The 19,323-nt window shown below is 46.6% G+C and overlaps 2 protein-coding genes across 2 annotated transcripts; one reads left to right on the plus strand and one right to left on the minus strand.

The window, feature by feature from the left end:
* On the plus strand, positions 1,759 to 3,071 carry LOC8063789 (thaumatin-like protein). Its single transcript, XM_002437450.2, has one exon. The coding sequence runs from the start codon at positions 1,900 to 1,902 to the stop codon at positions 2,689 to 2,691; it is 792 nt and encodes a 263-aa protein (XP_002437495.1). The 5' UTR covers positions 1,759 to 1,899; the 3' UTR covers positions 2,692 to 3,071.
* Positions 7,790 to 14,768, minus strand: LOC8063790 (IAA-amino acid hydrolase ILR1-like 6). Its single transcript, XM_002438871.2, has 3 exons — positions 14,055 to 14,768; positions 10,904 to 11,029; positions 7,790 to 9,266 (listed from the first exon to the last, which is right to left on the minus strand). Exons 1-3 carry the CDS (start codon positions 14,577 to 14,579, stop codon positions 8,370 to 8,372), a joined length of 1,548 nt encoding a protein of 515 aa, XP_002438916.1. The 5' UTR covers positions 14,580 to 14,768; the 3' UTR covers positions 7,790 to 8,369.

The following is a 19,323-nucleotide window of genomic DNA, read 5'->3' on the forward strand; positions in this document are numbered from 1 at the left end:
TTTTTTATTTTTCTTTTGTCTTTTTTTCTCTTTTTATTTTTTATATAAGTCTATCAATTTTTCCTTTTTTATATGCTGTCAACCCTTATTTTATTTGGGCGATCGTTCACTTAGATTTGATGTAACAAAGGTTCAAACTACCTCCCATTCTAGCGTGCTTTTCCATAACCACCGCTGATGTCATAAAAAAGTAAAACATTTATTTTAAAATACTAGATGTAAATTTTAACCATATAATTTGTAATTATTAACTTTTTGCACGTAACTTTATGTCTAACGTTCTGTACGCAACTTTTATATCTAACTTTCTACGTGTAACTAGTAGATATTAACTTATAATTATTATCTTTTATATCTAACTTTTTGCAAAGCTATTTGATTTATTATATTTTGTGCTTAACTTACGGTTATTACCTTATATGTTAAAATTGATTTAATTAAATTATATGCTTAAGTTTTAATTGTAACTTTTTTGAACGTTCGCTAAATTGTCTCGTCATAAATTATGTTGATAAACTTGTTCTATAAATTATTATAGATAAAAGTTATGCGTATAACTTTATCATGTAGTAGGTTATATGTATAAGTTATGTGTGTAACTTTGTCATAATGAAGGTATATGTTAAAGTCGCGTATATGAGTTATCCATAAAAGTTTGTTTCATAAGTTATATGTAAAAGTTGTGAGTACAATTTTTCAAAAAACAAAAGTAGCGATTTTTTTTGTCTAAAATAGAAAACTTTCCAAAAATAGAAAATTGCCGGATTTCTTGTTTTATTAAAAAAAGAAAAGTCGTGGGGGCTATTCGTTCATTCACTAGCCACTGTTCTTATGGCTAGTTCTACTAGTTTACAAAGTCTCAAGTGATTCAAACAAATACAGACTTGTACACTGAACTAATAATCAACAGCTACAAATAGTCCTAGTTCGTATCCAAGTCAGGCCTTGTTTAGTTTGCAAAAATTTTCAAGATTCTCCATCACATCGAATCTTTGGTCGCATGCATGGAGCATTAAATATAGATGAAAATAAAAACTAACTGCACAGTTTACCTGTAATCTGTGAGATGAATCTTTTGAGCCTAGTTACTCCGTGATTGGACAATGTTTGTCAAATAAAAAGAAAATGCTATAGTACCCAAAAACAAAAAAATTTGCGAACTAAACAAGGCCTCAGTATTGAAGATCTAATAGAACTATTTTTTTTCCTTTTCTTTTTGAATGGCCAACAACAAAACATACACAAGACACATAAGAAAGAGCTAATACCACTACTGGGTGTCCATGAAACTTTTAGACAAGGGATCCAAACCTCACCTACCTAAACATTACCGTAGTTCCCAAATTAGGCCTTGTTTAGATGCAAAATTTTTTTGGATTTCGCTACTGTAGCAATTTCGTTTGTTTGTGGTAAATATTGTCCAATCATAGACTAACTAGGGTCAAAAGATTCGTCTCATGATTTACAGACAAACTGTGTAATTAGTTTTTATTTTTGTTTATATTTAGTACTTCATGCATGTGCCGCAAGATTCGATGTGACAGAGAATCTTAAAAATTTTTAGATTTCGGTGGGAACTAAACAAGGCCTTAAACTAACAACTGTCAACTGTTGTTCAATAACACAGACCTTTACAGCGAGCATCACATTTTCATCCCGAGCCAAAATCCTTGAAACGCCCAAACAGTACAGCGGCCACCAACCTTTGCACACTCCACAGTCACTCATGTCTGTCTCCCCCACTCATTAAATACACCCGCACGAGCCCCACCACACTCTCACTCACGACACTCCACACTCCCAGCAAGCTAGCGAGCTCACTCTCACTCCCCTGCTCCGCGTGAGCGACGCCCCCAGTGCCTGCGACCGAGGCGGGGGTGGCCAGGCGACCGACCAACCATGGCAGCAACAGCAGCAGCAGCAGCAATGCGCGCCGTCGCCGTCTCCGCAGCCGCGCTGCTCGTCGTGGCGTCGTCCTTGGCCGGCGTCGCGTCGGCGGCGACGCTGGCGCTGTACAACCGGTGCGGGGAGACGGTGTGGCCAGGCATCCAGCCAAGCGCAGGGAAGGAGATCCTAGCGCGCGGCGGTCTGCAGCTCTCCCCGGGCCACTCCACATCGATCCGTCTCCCCGCGGGTTGGTCGGGGCGCGTGTGGGGCCGTCAGGGCTGCGCCTTCGACGCCTCAGGCCACGGCCGCTGCGCCACGGGCGACTGCGGCGGCGCGTTCTTCTGCAACGGCGCCGGCGGCGCTCCGCCCGCCACGCTGGCGGAGATCACCCTGGGCGCCACGGCCTCGGCGCAGGACTTCTACGACGTGAGCCTGGTGGACGGGTACAACATCCCCATCGCGATGACGCCCGTGCACGGCTCCGGCGCGCACTGCGTCCCCGCCGGCTGCGTCAGCGACCTCAACCGCGTGTGCCCCGCGGGGCTTGCCGTCCGTGGCGCCGGCGAAGGCGGGAGAGGCCGCGTCGTCGGTTGCCGCAGCGCCTGCGCCGCGTATGGTGCCCCGCAGTACTGCTGCACGGGGCAGTTTGGGAGCCCCCAGCAGTGCAAGCCCACGGCGTACTCGAGGCTGTTCAAGTCGGCGTGCCCCAAGGCCTACTCGTATGCCTACGATGATCCGACCTCCATCCTCACCTGCTCCGCCGGCGCATCCTACGTCGTCACCTTCTGCCCGCACCACCGCTGATGAGCTGCTGGTGGATCCAATCCCATTCCAATAATCCGTAGAAGATAGTATAGGGTAACATCAATGGCGGTGTTGGGTTTTGCGAGGTCGATGAGTTTAGCTGTGGCCTGACTGAAGGCTGCTGTTCTTGGTTTCGTTTTTATTCTCTTTTTTTTTTCCCAGCTGGTTGGTATCGTTTCGTCGGATCTTGTAGTATCGTATCGTGTCGTGTCGTATGGTCGTAGTGTGGTCTACCACTGGTAGTCCGAGATCAGATGGGGGGTATATCAGTGACTCAGTGTATCTCAGTATATGGGAGACGGGGGTATAAGTATGCTAGAAGCACTGCATTTTCCACTCTGAACTTCGACTTCAGCTGCTTATTATCATCCTATTCTGCATTTGATATCTTGGGAGGGTGTTTTCTGGCGTGCGTTCATTCATGTGCCTCCATCACGCGTTCCGTCTTCAGCTTCCCTCCCTATAGGATCCGTGGGGCAGGCGTGCAGCTGCTGCATTTTTCAGATCTGCAATCCTGAACAGTTGGCATTCTTCAGATCTGAAGAAATCGGTGTGCACACTGCACAGGCAAAAAAAAAAAAAAAAAAACAAGGAAGCAGGGTGGGTCGAGCAGGCCGGCGCAGGCTATCGGCCACCGTCCGTAGCGTCGTGCAGTGCAGCACGCGGCACGCCGCGACCGCGTTAGCTAGAACAGTGATGAGTTGCTAGGATAGGCCGCGTTTCGCCTCCACAGGGAGGGAGGACCGAGGCCACGGACGGTCGGACATCATAATTTCGGGGGCGCTCAAGCTCCGACTCCGAGGCTACTTTTTTTCTCGCAGTACTACGGCCTTGTTTAGTTATTACTGTAAATTTTCAAGATTGTCCGTCACATCAAATTTTTATACACATGAAGCATTAAATGTAAATGAAAATAAAAACTAATTGCACAGTTTGTCTGTAATTTGCGAGACGAATCTTTTGAGTCTAGTTACTCTATAATAGAATAATAATTGTCACAAACAAACGAAAGTGCTACAGTTGCCAAAACCAAAAATTTTCGCGAACTGAACAAGGCCTACATTGTATTCCAAACTTAGGAAACGATTTTTTTTTCACATCGAATGTGTTGAAATAATGTTGAGATGGATTTTTAGGAAATAATAAAAAAATAAATTACATAACTCATCTAAGACAATGGATGAAATTTTTTTTGGTGAGGGACACCTTAAAATTTAAAAACTTTTCAAGATTCAACATTAAAAATTACAGTACATATATAGAACACTAAATATAAACGAAAATGATACATGTATAAAACAATAAATATAAAAAAACAAAAACTAATTGTAGTCACGATGCACGGAGCTCGAGTAGTTGGCCTTCAATAGCTTTGAGTGTTTCAGTTTGGATTTGTGCCATTTGGGCCTTATTTAGTTCTAAAAGTTCTTGGTAAATCGATACTGTTGCACTTTCGTTTGTATTTGACAAATATTATCTAATTATAGACTAACTAAGCTTAAAAATTTGTCTCGTCAATTCCGACCAAACTGTGTATTTATTTTTTTATTTTCATTTATATTTAATACTCTATATGCTTCTAAAGGTAGGAGATCTGAAAAATTTTACAAAATTTTTTAGTAAGTAAACAAGGCCCACAAGATCTCTGATGAGGTAAAAGGTTCTCAAGCTCCGAGGCTACTTTTTTCTCGCAGTACTCTCGCTGTGGCTTTCACCGAGGCGACAGGACGGAGCGGAGACCCGGTGTTCATCGGATTCCGGCCGGCGCCGAGTCTTGAGCCGCCGCCGCTGCGTCCGGTTTCCAGCCGTCCACGGGCGCGACCGGCCAGTACTCGGAATCGACTGTTGTGTGGTCTGGCCGCTCCGCTCCAGATTTGAAACGGTTTTGAGCCCAACATTCTCCTGCTACATCGGCGTTGCTTAATTCGTTTTTAACCGTGATCTGATTCTTCTTTGTTTAGAGTAGGCATGTTTGGTTTGGTTGTTGCCAGAATGCCAGTTGCCACCCACTAGAGATTCTGGCGTTACTCCACTGCACCTACCACGGTCACGGTGGGTGGCCGGCCGGGCGTGTGTACTGCTAGGAGTGAACTTTGGATTCTCTGAGCAATGTGGAACGTGTCTGCCTGCCTGATCGTCAGGTCAATGCAGAGTCGGTCACTCGTTGGCATGGCCTCTTTTTCAGGGCAGCAAAATAAACTGCACTTTTACGCAGTCGGTGTGCCCCCGTGATGGAGATCGAGTAACCCCCTTTTACGCAGTCTCAAGTGTAGTACTGGAGTTTAACTTTTGCGCACTTTTGCTTTGTTCTCACCCTTGGGCCTTGTTTAGTTTCTAAAAATTTTACAAAATTTTTCAGATTCCCCGTCACATCGAATATGCATAGAGTATTAAATATAAATAAAAATAAAAATTAATTACACAATTTGGTTGGAATTGACGAGACGAATCTTTTGAGCCTAGGTAGTCCATAATTGGACAATATTTGTCAAATACAAACGAAAGTGTTACTATTCGTATTTTGTAAAATTTTTTGGAAGTAAACAAGGCCCAACAACAGCTCGTTAACACGAAATTCAAATTCAGAGAGGCTGTTCCGAGAACACGACAGTTGTGTTCCGTTCGCTAGCAGCTAGTTGGATGGTTGGGTCTGAACATGCCGCGCCGACATCGAAATGTTGATCATCCTCAAAAGGGCAGTACATTTCCCTGCTCTTGTCGTCGTCGCATTGCCAGCACATGTACGGCTCCTACTTCGTGTTAACCTGATCCAAAAGCAACACAACACAACACGTATAGAAAAAGCAGGGGAAAAAAATAGAGGTTCAGAGGAGCACATGCATGGCATACAACCTTTTTTTTCTGAGCACGAAACATGTGTGTGGTGTACGGGTGTGGATCCGTGGGCTCAACTCTTTCAACTTCAAGGAATCAAGGTCGTCCAAAGTCCAACTGCTGCTGCCAGTGGCGGAGCCAGCCCACCCCCCCCCCCCCCCACCCCCCAACATGTGTCAATATTTTTTTACTTATATAAATTTAAGATTTATATTTATGTTAATAAAGAAATATAACAATTTTTGTCATATATACTTATTAATATCCTTAAGATAATAGAATCGTACTCCCTCCATTGTAAATTATAAGTAATTTTAAAAATTTTGAAGAGTCAAAGCATTCTAAATTTTACCACATTTATATAATAAGATAATTATTATTATTTATATTTTCCAATATATCTATTTAATGACATAAATCTTTACAATTTTTTTATAGTTTTAGTCAAACTTAAAATATTTTAACTCTCTAATATTCTTAAAATGATTTATAGTTTGGGACGGAGGAAGTACAAAATATAACTAGATAATAGTATGAAACACCTTAAAAAAACTGAGATGAGGATCTTAAGGTTTAAAAAATCATCTCAAACATCTTGTTGTTAAGTGTTTATCGTCTACCACCGAAAGAATAACACATTTGATTTTAAATACATATAGAAAATACGAGCACATGTGTCAAGTTGATGAATTGAGTTAGACAGTTATTAGTTGTGCTCAGTTTTGACAAATTAAAATTTTTAGTTAGCCCTCTTTATACATAATTCCTGGCTCTGCCACTAGCTGCTGCTGCTACAAAGCAAAGCAAAGGTCGATCCACCCATCCATGGCACATCACAGGGCAGGACGACCTGGTACCAGATCACTAGCTTTGGTTCATCTTTTGCTGGATCTCTATGGTTCTGGGTGCTCATGCGGATGGCGTGACAGTGCGTAGTACGTGCTGGGGCCTTGCGGTCGAAACAAAGGGGCAACAGCATGGGGTGGGCGCACATGAGCTCTCGTGCGCGGGCAGGTAGGACTCGCATCGGACCGGAACCGTCGTCCATCGCGCCTGCTCTGCCTCTGCGTGGTGCGTCACATGTCCGTCACTTTGTTTAGTTCTAAAAATTTTTAAGATTTTTTGTTACATTTAAATTTAGACATATGTATAAAATAAAAATAATTAATTATATAGTTTATATGTAATTTACGAGATAAATTTTTAAATCTAATTAATTTATGATTAAACAATAATTATCAAATACAAACGAAAGTACTATAATAATCAAATCGGAAAATGTTCACCGAGGCCTTGTTTAGTTCCTAAAAAAATTTGTAATTTTTTTTTAGATTTTCCGTCGTATCTAATCTTACGACACATATATAAAACATTAAATATAGACGAAAATAAAAACTAATTACACAGTTCACCTGTAATTTACGAGCCGAATCTTTTGGACCTAGTTAATATATAATTAGATCATATTTGTTAAATATAAACAAAAGTGTTATAGTATCTATTTAAAAAATTAGAACTAAATAAGGCCCAACTAAACAAGGCCTCACTAGCATCCCATTGCCAGCACCTCACCGTGCTATAGAGAGAGAGGTGTCACCTGGCGCAGCGGTCGCTGAGCCTGGTCCATGGATGTGTTCCGAACGAGGGGAGAACACACACGGCGAGTCAGCGACAGAAACAAGGCGTGCTAGCGTCCGGCGGCGTCCCGCCATCCTTTGACCTTTGGTCCCAACCGGCTCTGAGTCAGCAGGACTGCAGGAGTGCAAGTTGTGAATGAATACGACCAGTGTGGCGCCATTCTTGAATTCTCATCATCCTTCATGTCGGCATTGCTTCCGGTTAGGTTTGCAAACTGATTGAGCAAAGGATCGGATTCCTATCTATGATATCACCATGTAACGGATTGTTTCATTTCGTAGGAATTGAAAATTTTCTTTGTATTACTCACTCTCTCTCTCTCTCTCATCGAATTTTTATATAGGAGTATTTTGTTTGTACTCCATAGAAATGTTCAATCTTAGTCCTAGTGTTCTAAAAGGGCCCATAATTTTAACTCACGGTCACGGACTATTTTTTATTTCACACATAGAATGCGTCGATTCTCCACAGTGAGCAAAAACGTGCTAGGGAGTAGGGAACGATTAGTTCATGGGCCGTTGGTTTGCACGCTCGACCACCTTAGGCCCAATATTTTTTCAGTTCCCCTTATCAGTCTCATTACCACCCAGGCCCAGTGAATCATATACGCGCCCCAACATGCATATAGCATTATCACGTGTAAGGTGTAACAATAAAGGAGGAAACTGCAGAAACATGCGTGTCAGCCAGAGAGATCCTGTTATCATAATGCAGGTGCTACATCATCAGTTTCCAAGACCTCGCCAACATAGGGCAAAACACACGTAGTACTCTGTAGAGCAGCCTAAGTACGTATGGTTCCATGTGTATGTTGCATCATATCAGCACCAGCATGCTACACTTTCCAGGTGTTTTACACACGCGCCCACCGCCCGCCCGTCACGTATGGTTCCTTGCTCGCCCCCAAACGGAACACGGGGAAAAAGAACGGTACACGAACCGCGCCCGCGGATCGGTGCACCACCACCAAGAGCCCGTCGCCGTCGGCCCCAAAAAGGCTAAACCAACCCGAGCCCGTGTTCCGCCACCACGCCCACACTCTGACGCCCCGAGCGATCGGCCAAAATCCCCACCAGTTCCCGCCGCCGCCGCCTGCCGGGCGGCGCGACGCACACGGGACACTCCCCCCCAAAACCACCCGTGTCCGCGCCCGACGTCGGCCGGGCACAACAGACCCCACCACTAGCCGGGCTCCGAGGCCGGTGTTACAGCTCCTGGTCAACCGTCTCGTCGTCGGAGGAGGCGGCGCCGTTGCCCATGAGTGAGGCGTGGTCGGCGAGGAACCTCTCGGCGATGGCGGCGTGTACGGCGGCGCCGGTGGGGAGCACGTCCTCGTCGATCATGAAGTACGGCGAGTGCCCCGTGTGCACGGACCCGAGCGTCTCGTTCCGCACCCCGATGTAGTAGAACCCGGCGGGGACCGCCTGCGAGTAGAAGGAGAAGTCCTCGGCGCCCATCATGGGCGGCACGTCGCGGTACGCCGCGGCGCCGCCCAGGAGCTCCGTCGCCACGCGCCGCACGTGGCCGTACATCCTCGCGTCGTTCACCGTCGGCGGGTAGAAGCTCTGGTCCTCGAAGAAGTCCACGGAAGCCACGCACCCGTGCACCCGCGACTGCGCCGTGATCACCTCCTCGATCCGCCGTCGCAGCTGGTAGAAGCTCGCGTTCGAGAAGGCGCGGAACGTGCCGGCCAGCACCAGCTCCTCCTGAGGCTTTGGCTGCGCCGCCGCGGCGTGGTGGTGGATGTCGCTGCCGTTCACGAGTGCCACCGACACCACCTGCGAGTCCAGCGGGTCAGCCTCGCGGGAGACGATGCTCTGCAGGCTGATGATGGTGGACGCGGCGGCCAGGACGGGAACGGCGGCCCGGCGCGGATGATCCTGCGTGTCGCCGCCGCCGCCGCCGCCGCGTATGACGGCCTTGAAGAAGCCGCAGCCGGCGAGGAGGGCGCCCGTCCTGGACCCGATGACGGACGTCGGGTGCTGGTGGGAGACGTGCACGGCGAAGATGGCCTCCACGCCCTCCAGCGCGCCGTCCTCGATCATCCGCTTCGCGCCGCACCCTGACTCCTCCGCCGGCTGGAACAGAAGCTTCACTGTGCCCTGAAACGTGTACCACAAGGTCACTCATCAGTAAGCTCAGGCCAGGAGGAGTATTTTCTGCACAGTAGACAGTACTGAAACGTAGAAATTGGATCAGACCAATTACCCTGACAATGTTTTTCTTATATAATTTGTACAATTTTAGAAAAACTATATATACCACACAAAAATATCAGCATCTGGAGGTTGGTGAAAACTGTAAGAGTTGTTTAGTTCGCAAAAATTTTCAAGATTCTCCGTCACATCGAATCTTTGGTCGTATGCATGAAGCATCAAATATAGACGAAAATAAAAACTAATTGCACAGTTTACCTGTAATTTGTGAGATGAATCTTTTAAGCCTAGTTACTCTGTGATTGGACAATGTTTGTCAAATAAAAACGAAAATGCTACAATAGCCAAAAAAAATCAAAGTTTTTACCAACTAAACAAGGCCGTATGCATGAAACAGGCGACTCTGCCTTCCCCAGGTACCAGCCAGTCAAAAGATGAGCATCTGACTTTCACACTCGTTTTGTGAGAATCCTTGTGACATGATTATCCTCGTAGGATAGTATCTAGCTCATGTCAATGGCGGCTAAAAGCATATAAAATCGTGGCATAGTGGAGTTTCTCCACCAATTCTTTTCAGATAAGGTCACAGTAAGAAATGCCAAGGCCACAGCATCCGATGCTTCAAAAGCAGTGAACCAAGGCGTGTCGTACCAATTACCAACAGCACAATTGCAACAATTGAATCAAACAAACGCTGTGCAGAGGAACAACTTTTTTCCCTTGATGCAGCACTAAATAAAGCCTTTGAAAAAGGTGCAACTGTGCAAGTTACTGAACACGGACGGAGTGGCTGTGCAGCCGCGAGCAGAGCACACGCATCAGTGACAGTGTGCACACTGATCATCGCGGGTCTTCAGAAGCACGTGGGGAAATGAATTGTAATCTCAAAAGAATTAGGAGTAGAGTAGTGCTTAGTGGTACGACTCGTGACGCTGACATTTGCATGATGCCACTGCCCATATCAGAGTGTGGTGGCACATCATTTCTGCACTTTGGGCGCTCGTCTTAAACTATCATTTTGCCCACGGCTTTTGCCCTCAAAAGCGAAATCTAGCGACCTAAATTCAGATCATGTTTTCAAGTAGAGAGAGAGAGAAAGAATGCGGAGATGGGGATGGGCGGGTGCAAAGCACGTAACAGGGGGTCCATTGCACGCAAGAGTAGAGTGGCGTCCCCACAGACGAAAGCAACTTCTACGAACGAGCGGGCGTCTTTGGACGTTAGAAACGCAGGAGATACATGCTTTGCATGCATAGCAGGTGCTAATTAAGTGAATGGAAGGATAGTATTTCGGCACGTCCTACATAGAAAAGATGCAATTATGGTGCTTTGCTAAGTGAGCCTGTTCTCTTTTCTTTCTAGCTGTACTTTTTCGGCTAGAGCAGTGTTTTTGTCTCATAATAAATCAGTCAATAGTAATTTCAGTCTTAATGTATCTCGTTGCGGGAAAAAATCAGCTTTAAATTTGACAAAGTTTATTTATATTAAAAGGCACTGATATCAGTTATTATAGTATTAAACACAGTACAATGAGAGGGTTTGGAACTGAAAAAGAAGAGGGTGGCGCCGTAGGGCCGTCGTACCTTGAGCTGGTGCTCGCGAGCCTTGAGGATGCTGGCGGCGCCGAGGAGCATGGCGACATGTGCGTCGTGCCCGCACGCGTGCATCTTCCCGGGGACCCGGCTCTTGTGCTCCCACTCTACGGCCTCCTGCAACCACACCACACACACACGCACGGCATAGACGCGTCGTCGTGTCAGCCAAGTGATACCAATCTTCCATGCGATCGTGAGAATAAAGCGGCCTCGTCGTCGTCGAGGTTTTGGGCGTAAAAAAAATGGAAAACTGCCCGTTCTGGGCAGTCAGGCGGATCGAGCTCTCCCGCGGGCGAAATCCGCGTGCTTGCCCCCGGGTTTACCAACGACTGATGCCATTTCAGGCAAGAAACCAGAAAAAGGCCGTGCCTGTGATATGGCCGTGCCCGTGAATAGTCGGTCTCTCGAGATTCGGTGACCACTGCTACATACTCTGAGCCTCTCTGTCGTCACGTCGTGCGGCATCGTTTGCACGACACGAGAGTACGAGAGTGTTTTATCGCGAGGACCACTGGAGCAGTCATCAAGTGGGCTGGCTGAAGGACCAGGACCACTGTTGGTAGGGCATGCAAGGATAAGGATGGACGATGATCACATTTTTCACAAGACCGGCCGGAAGCATGAGACATCCGTGTGCTGTCCTCCAGGTGGCCTACGTACTCGGCGGCGCAACCACCCGAACCAATGCAAAGGACGGACCAACAGTTTTTTTTTTTTTTTGAACAGCAGCATCCGAACTGAACTGAGTTTACACATTGTCACCCCCTCTCTTAATACATATATACTACTCGTCCATTCCAAAAGTAATATCATTCTAGCCGCTGTCCCAAGTCAATCATGGTCTCACTTAAAACAAATGCCGTTCTTTCAAGAGAGGGAGTACGCAAATAATAATAAACTAAGACAGATATCTTTAATAATGTTTATTTATTCTTATTTATATGTCTCATCTAGTTAGATATTTGTAAATTGTTATCGATAGCCAATAAAATTCCTTCTAGATAGCTATTTCAAAACCATTGGAGACACCCTTAGTTTGATAAAGTAATCACTGCCGGCCACCAACGCTCTGACTGATTACCCCTTCATTCTAAGGGAATGTGGTCCAGAAGCATATCATTATCCCCATCCTCAGCTATGCCTTCTTCCATTTCAAGGTCTTGCTGCTTTTCTTCACCACCTCCGGATGATATTTCAATGAGCTTCAGGATTTCGGGCTGCCTCTTGTTGGAGGCTCCCACCAGCAACATCCCTCCTGGACGTTTTCGGTCGCCCTTGACACCTGAGGGCCCCTTGACATATTTGGATATCCCGCTGTGCATATAGACATAACCTAAAGAGGCAGACCTCTCTGCATCAAACTCAAAGACTGCATTCAGTTTGTTATTTGGCATGTCAACAGCGATCACCCATGCCTTGCCATCCCGAATGTCCTTCTTGACCATGAAATAGACTGTAGCATCAGCAGCGCACAAACTGAGTGTGGGTTGGCTTATGTTGAGTCTCTTGAAGGGTGGAAAGATCCTGCCGTTATTGCAGTCATACACCTTTGGGAGGAGATCAAACTGTGGGGTTGAGATGTCCATGCTGGATGAATCGATTTCGTGATGCTTCTCCCAAGGAGCATCCACGGGACTGGTAATCAGCCTGCTCCATGTGGCTGCCACCCACCCATCTGCGAGGCAGTGATTGGGATTCCACCAGGTTGGGCAAGGCTCCAGGTGAAGATCGTGCTCAACGTACATGATGCGATCTTCAACGGCAGCAATGTCCCGGTAAAGGCGTCCGTCGCCATAGTAATTGCCCTCGACAAATCCGTCTGGCAGGAGAGGTGGCGGAAGCTTGATATACCCAAGCCTAGGGTTGTCTTTGACCAGAAGCAAATCACAGAGGATGATGCCCCTCCAGAGGTCGACGAAACCCATGGTGCCGTGCTTCCCTCCAATGGCGATGACTTTGCAGTTGTCGTGCATGATGTAGCTGTCTCGTCCACCATGTTGCTCGCCCACTGAGACGGTATGTGTCCTCCAAGATCCGGGCTGCTTGGAGTCGTAGACATAGAGTTGGTGTCCCGGTTGTCGGCCAAAGCCGGCATAACAGAGGGAAAGCGACCAGGTAGGGCGTATCTTGGCGAGCTCGGTGGTCGTCGCGGCGGATGGTGTGCCAACTGAGCACGCCGATCTTATTGGTATCGAAGAATCGGCCACAGGGCGGCCGCTCGAGCAGTGTGAGCGAGGGGGGGCCATCGCCATCGCCGGCGGGGCGGTAGATGTAGAGGTCGGGGAAAGGGCCGAAGGTGATGCTGAGGAGGACGAGGTTGGCGTCCGTAGAGAGGACCTTGGGATCGAAGGCGAGGACCTCCTCCTTTGCCTTGCTACTGGCATGGTGGTAGACGCAGACGTAGGATACGCGCGGCGGACGGGCAAAGCAGAAAGTGACCTGAATCCGCGCGCCCGAACTAGTATGCGTGTAGGCTGTGGTGGCGTTGCGGCGGTCGGCGACATAGGCGGTGTCTTCGAGGAGCACCCAACGGATTTCTTCTTCTCCCCCGTGGCCCTGACCGTCGCCGTCGCCGTCAAGAGCAGGCGGATACAAGCATGCCTTTTTTTAATAATAATAATAATATAAATCAAATAATGATACTATTTCAAAAAGAAGGGAGGAAAAAAAAAGAGGGAGAAAGTAGTAGTATTTGTCATGCATTGGCACTGTGCAGGCTTATTTGAATGTTTAATTAACTATTAGTCTATAGTGCACTATCTCATCCACTAACCAAGTGGCTGGACTCACTGGATGACTGCACGCAATCTGCTCTCTCCGGATAATCCTCGGCGCAGAGGGCGTCGTATTGGCAACGCATGAGCTGATGAATCGCGCGGAGATTTATTGGGGATCATTTGAATCATCGTGCTGACAAATAAGTTGTGAGCACTAGTCTTCTGTTAGAACGTCTCGGATTTTGAAAACGAATTTGAATCGGAGGAAGAGAAATCCAAAAGATTAGTCCACTGATGAGTTGCTACGGGTAAAGGAAGAAGGTAGATTGGTAGCATGGTCGGCGCATGGAGTCAGTAGCATGAACAACAACACACGTCCATGCCGGGATTGCCGGCGGACGCACGCACGTCACGTCACGTACCTGGATGGGCAGCGCGTCCATGTCGGCGCGGAGCGCGACGACGGGGGGGCGGCCGGTGCCGAGCGTGGCGACGACGCCCGTGCGCGCGACGGGGTGGCGGAACCCGACGCCCAGCGCGTCCAGCTCGTCGCGGACCAGGCGGCTCGTCTCCACCTCCTCGTACGCCAGCTCGGGCCGCTCGTGGATCCGCCGCCGCACAGCGCGCAGCCACGCCGCCAGCTCCGGACGACCAGCCAGCCCCGCGATCTCCTCCTTCCACGACGACGACGACGACCCAGCCACCACGTCGTAGCGACTGTGCTGCTGCCTCCCGCCGGCACCGCGCGGCAGCCTCGTGCTCGCGTTCGCGTTCGCGTTCGCGGGGCCCTTGCCTCCGTGCCTCGCGCTCCCCACGGCGCCCAGGATCGCGTCCTCCTCCAGGAACGCCGCCGTCGTCATCGTTGCCGGGCCGGCGACCGGCACGGGAATCATCGGCAGCGTGAGCAGCAGCAGCAGCGGTAGCGCGCGCAGGCCGCCGCGCTCCATGGCCGTGTGGCGTGGCGAGTGAAACTGATGAAGGGATGGGCGGCACCTGAGCAGCTGAGGTGGTGAGCAGAGCAGCAGCAGCAGCAAAATGGAGGGAGGTGGAGTGGAGGAATGGCGAGGATTAAATTACGCGGCCAGGCGGAGGCGACGGCAGCGGGAGCTGCTGATTTTTCCGCGCGTGGTGGCACCTCAAATCGGCTCGTGGCGGAATCATTGTAAACCACTCGACCCCTTCTGACAATTACATTATTAGCGGTGGGGACGGGCCCGCGCTGAAAGTGACGCATCAGTGGCGATCGCCGCAGGATTAGTGCTAGGATTAGTTCTATTTATTTTTTTTTCTTTTTGAGGATTAGTCGTGCTAGTTCCGCTCGCCTGTGACAACGCCCCTGATAGGTTGCGTCGCATGTGGCGTAGCGTCTGATGTTGCGACCACTGTCAGCATTCCATTCTAGTAATACGAATCCATTGCAGTCATGCAGTGGCACTTGCATGTACTCTACTGTAGTGAGTATAATTTTGCAGGGTTAAAAAAAACAAAACAATAAAAACTACTTTTTCAAACAACGAACAATGTTTTTCTCGAATAACAAATCAGAAAATACCAAATTAAGGAGGTGTTTAGTTCCCCCATAAAATCCAAAATACAAAATATCAACTACTTTGGAGCGATGAAATGCAAAATGCCAAAATTTCCAGGGTCATGTTTAGTTCCATCCAAAATGCAGAATTTATTGTTGTCATGAAGCCTCTTGAGGCTCATGGGTTTCTTTGCCCTCTTGAGGCCAAAATCCAAAATGGAGAATAACTATCTTTTGCCAAAATTTTTGTATGGTGTTTAGTTTCATTTTGGAACCGTGTGTTTGGTTGGGGGTTGGGTGGGTTTGGTTGGATCCAACCCAGTTTTTAGGGATAGAGCCAACCCGTCCAGTGTTAGGTTGCATCTCTGATTTTTGGGTTGGAGTCAACCCGTCCAATGTTTGGTTGAAGGAATTGGAAACATGGGTTGGATGTCATGATAACATCATTAGTGAGGATCCCATTTGCCAACCGAGGACCCCACCTATCAAGCTCTCTCCTATTTATTTTTTTTATTTTTTTCTCCACCTTATCTTCTTCCACCCACCACCTTATCTTCTTCAACCCGGCGGTGAGGGCGTGCGGTGGCGGCCTCGCCTCCCTCCCTCCCTCGTGCGCGGCCGGGTGGAGGCAGCCGGATGGTGCTTGTGCACGCGGCCAGGCAGAGGTGGCCGCGCGACCCTCTTGCACTCGGCCCTCCGGCCATGGCCTCGACGAGGTGCTCCGGCCTTGAATCAGCCCCGACGAGCACGCGGCGGTGGGCGGAGTGGGGCGTGGCGGCGGAGCTCCACCAGCACGCGGCGGAGGCCGGAGCCAGGACTTCCGGCGCGGGCGTGACTGGGGAACTGACGCCGTTTGTGATCCCCGCGCGGGTCCCACTGAACCCGGCGGGAGCGGCTCCGTCCGCCAGATTTTGGCGGACGAGTCCAACCCACATCTCACGCGAATATACCCTCTAGAGCCAATCCAACCCACCTCGAATTGCATCCAAACAGTCGTAGGGACGGATCCAACCCAACCCAGCTCGCTCCAACCCCCAACCAAACATACCTCAAAATAATATACCAAAATCTAATTTTTTTGGAAAAAAAATGGGAACTAAACACCCCCCTTGGGTGATATATAGCAGGCGGCGTGCACTGATGGCTTTTCAGTAGTGAAGCCTCAAGCCTCAAGTGCAGCGCAGAGTGGAGGCCAAGTGATACGTCCATGTGTATTCAAGAGCTTGATTATTATTGAACAAATATTTAGGTGCCTGATTATTAATAACATGATTAACTGTGTTTTTTTCTGGCTATAAAACTTAGACAAGCCATGTTTTTTTCCCTGATATTTAACTTGCTATCAAAATTTGTCAATAATTCAATATCTTACATAGTTACATTTAACTCGTTAATTCCATCAATTCATGCTTTTCTAGAATCTTATGTCAAATAAATATTAATAATTTTATAGATGATTTTTTTAATATGCAGAAGTAATTAAAATTGGTCGTATTCACTCTCTTAATTCATTTCGCAACATAATACTTGTTTAGATACTCCACGTCTCTATCCGCTTTTCATAATTTTGTCAATTATTCTATGTGCATCTGTTTTCAACCTTTTGCATTGGACGACACCTATGTGTTTTTTAATATGTACTACTAGTATAGACCTTGTTAAAATCTTATCTTAAATCATATTAGTTGCATTGTTGCAAGTCATTGATACTACAAGCCTTTGGACCAACGGGACTTGAGGAACTCTATATTATTTTTGGTCATTATATTTATGGGAACTTGGGAAGGGAACTACGTCTATAGTGTGTGCTCTAAAAAATTGTGAAAGTTAATTAATTCTTATTCTGTTTAACTTCGGAAGGTGCATGCCAAGATAAACAAATCGTAGGTTGTTGGTGTTGCATGTTTCTCACATTAGTTGCACCATATGTAACCAACCACATATCTTTTCTCAATCAATTAGGATCACACTGTCCTGTACGCAAGTAAGTGAACTTTATTGCATATAGGCCATGATTATGATTTTGAACCAGTGCGATACGATGCAATCAAAATTCATTGTCGCCGTCGGAACTTAATCACTAAAAACATATGGTATACACGTGCAACAAGGCATGATATAAAACAACACGCCTAACGCAAGGGAGGAACACATTTCTTGCTTGTAGTATTGTCCAAGTTCGGTTGAAACGTCTAACAAATGATTTGTATGACGACTACTAATCTATAATCCTCTGTCCATGTGTTCCCTTCGTACCCAAAAGGCCAAAACAATATATTAGTGAAAGCATCTTAAATTTGACTAAAATTATTAGAAAGATTAAAGCAATTTATGACATTAAATAAGTATACTATAAAAATATAATTAATAAAATATCTAGTAATATTTATTTAGTATTATAAGTGTTATTATTTTGTTATATAAATTTAGTTAAACTTTATATGCTTTGACTCTTAAGAAAGGTACAATGACTTATAATTTGGGATGTAGGGAATAGTTAGGTTAGTTCAAGTGAAACAATCTTAACTTTGTTGAGTTTATAGAGAAAACAATATCCACGTTAATGGCTTGAAACAGTTTTATACTATAAAAATGTATTTCACAAATATAATGATATACTCCATTTGTCGTGTAATATAGTGCATTCTAGAAAATTTTAAGACAAGTTAGGAGAGAATATAAAAACACACATGTACCCTTATTTTATTTTCTACCAGACACTATCACCAAGGTGATTAGTGGTGATGGCTGATAAATTAAAAGTATTTATGCTAAAAGAAAGATAAATAAAAAGTAATTATTGTAAAATTGGTTTGTGTTCTCTAGAATGTATTATATTTTAGGATAAATTTTGAATGCTAGAACAACGAATGATATACTCCCTCCGTCCCAAAATAAGTGTCGTTCTCGCTTTCCGAGAGATGATTTTGATTAAATATATATTAAATTTTTTTAAATATTTTTGTTACATAATTAGTATCATTTGAAAGATCTTTGAATCGTTTTTAAAAATTTATTTAGAGGTATAAGTATTGCATGTATCTTCTACAAATCGAATTAAATTTCTAACATGAAAATAAAAAATGATACTTGATTTGGGATGGAGCGAGTATATATCTAGATCGTGGTTGAATTTTTATAGGAATAGTATATTTTGTGGGACAGTGAAGTGACGGAGAGGTACGGACGTAGACGTAGCTAGTGCCGTGGGCGCACAGTCACAGCAGAGGTGGTAAGCGCGCGTCGCGTTCGCGTCCACCCACCGGTCACCCACAGCTCGTGGTGGAAATGAGCAGAGCAGAGCAGAGCACCCGTTGGCCTCGCCGCCGGGGGCCGGCCGGTCGGGGTCGGTCTGGTTTGGGGTCCTGCTCTGCTCCGGCCTCGCTTCCCGGGACGACCAGCCAGGCAGGCAGAGGCAGCCATGCTGCCATCCATCCCCGGCGCCGCGCCGGCCTCACGTTCCTCCCGACTCCCGAGCCCGCACATGCGGTCCTGCCCGATCCAGACCCGTCGATGCAAATGCAACGTCGCGATCAGACGTCTCCGTTTGCTGTGTCCAGCTGCTGCTGCTATGCTCGCCGTGGCAACAAAGCTGGCAGTGCCGCAGTGGTGGCCAGGCCTACCATATGGTAGGGTACGCCCGTGTCTGCTGCAGGCAGCTCAGGTATATGACCACCAGCTGACGGAAACTATCCATTGGCTATCTTGACGGAAACTGGATCAGCTCTAGCCGTCGTCGTGTGCATTTGAGAAAGAAGCAGCGGCTGGGGTTTCCATACATCTGGATAAGCTTCTGTCCAGTTGTCTTAGGCCCTGTTTAGATTAGAGATGAAAATTTTTTGGGTGTCACATCGTATATGTCGGAAGGATGTCGGGAGAGGTTTTTAAATACTAATAAAAAAACAAATTACATAGCTCGTTAGGAAACTGCAAGACAAATCTATTAAGTATAATTAATCTGTCATTAGCACATGTGGGTTACTGTAGCACTTAAGGCTAATCATGGAGTAACTAGGCTTAAAAGATTCGTCTCGCGATTTTCAACGAAACTGTGTAATTAGTTTATTTTTTTATATACATTTAATGTTCCATACATGTGTCCAAAGATTCGATGGGATGGATGAAAAAATTTTGGGTAGGAAACTAAACAGGGCCTTATAAAT

Source organism: Sorghum bicolor, chromosome 10 (assembly GCF_000003195.3).
Source record: "Sorghum bicolor cultivar BTx623 chromosome 10, Sorghum_bicolor_NCBIv3, whole genome shotgun sequence".
Taxonomy (NCBI): Eukaryota; Viridiplantae; Streptophyta; class Magnoliopsida; order Poales; family Poaceae; genus Sorghum; species Sorghum bicolor.

What these genes read in the sequence shown, in the direction of transcription:
- LOC8063789 (XM_002437450.2), top strand. Translation starts at nt 1,900, where the DNA reads ATGGCAGCAACAGCAGCAGCAGCAGCAATGCGCGCCGTCGCCGTCTCC.
- LOC8063790 (XM_002438871.2), bottom strand. Translation starts at nt 14,579, where the DNA reads ATGGAGCGCGGCGGCCTGCGCGCGCTACCGCTGCTGCTGCTGCTCACG. An exon ending in TGGACGCGCTGCCCATCCAG is followed by an intron (nt 11,030 to 14,054) that starts GTACGTGACGTG and finishes GTGTGGTTGCAG; the next exon opens with GAGGCCGTAGAGTGGGAGCA. An exon ending in CTCGCGAGCACCAGCTCAAG is followed by an intron (nt 9,267 to 10,903) that starts GTACGACGGCCC and finishes TACACGTTTCAG; the next exon opens with GGCACAGTGAAGCTTCTGTT.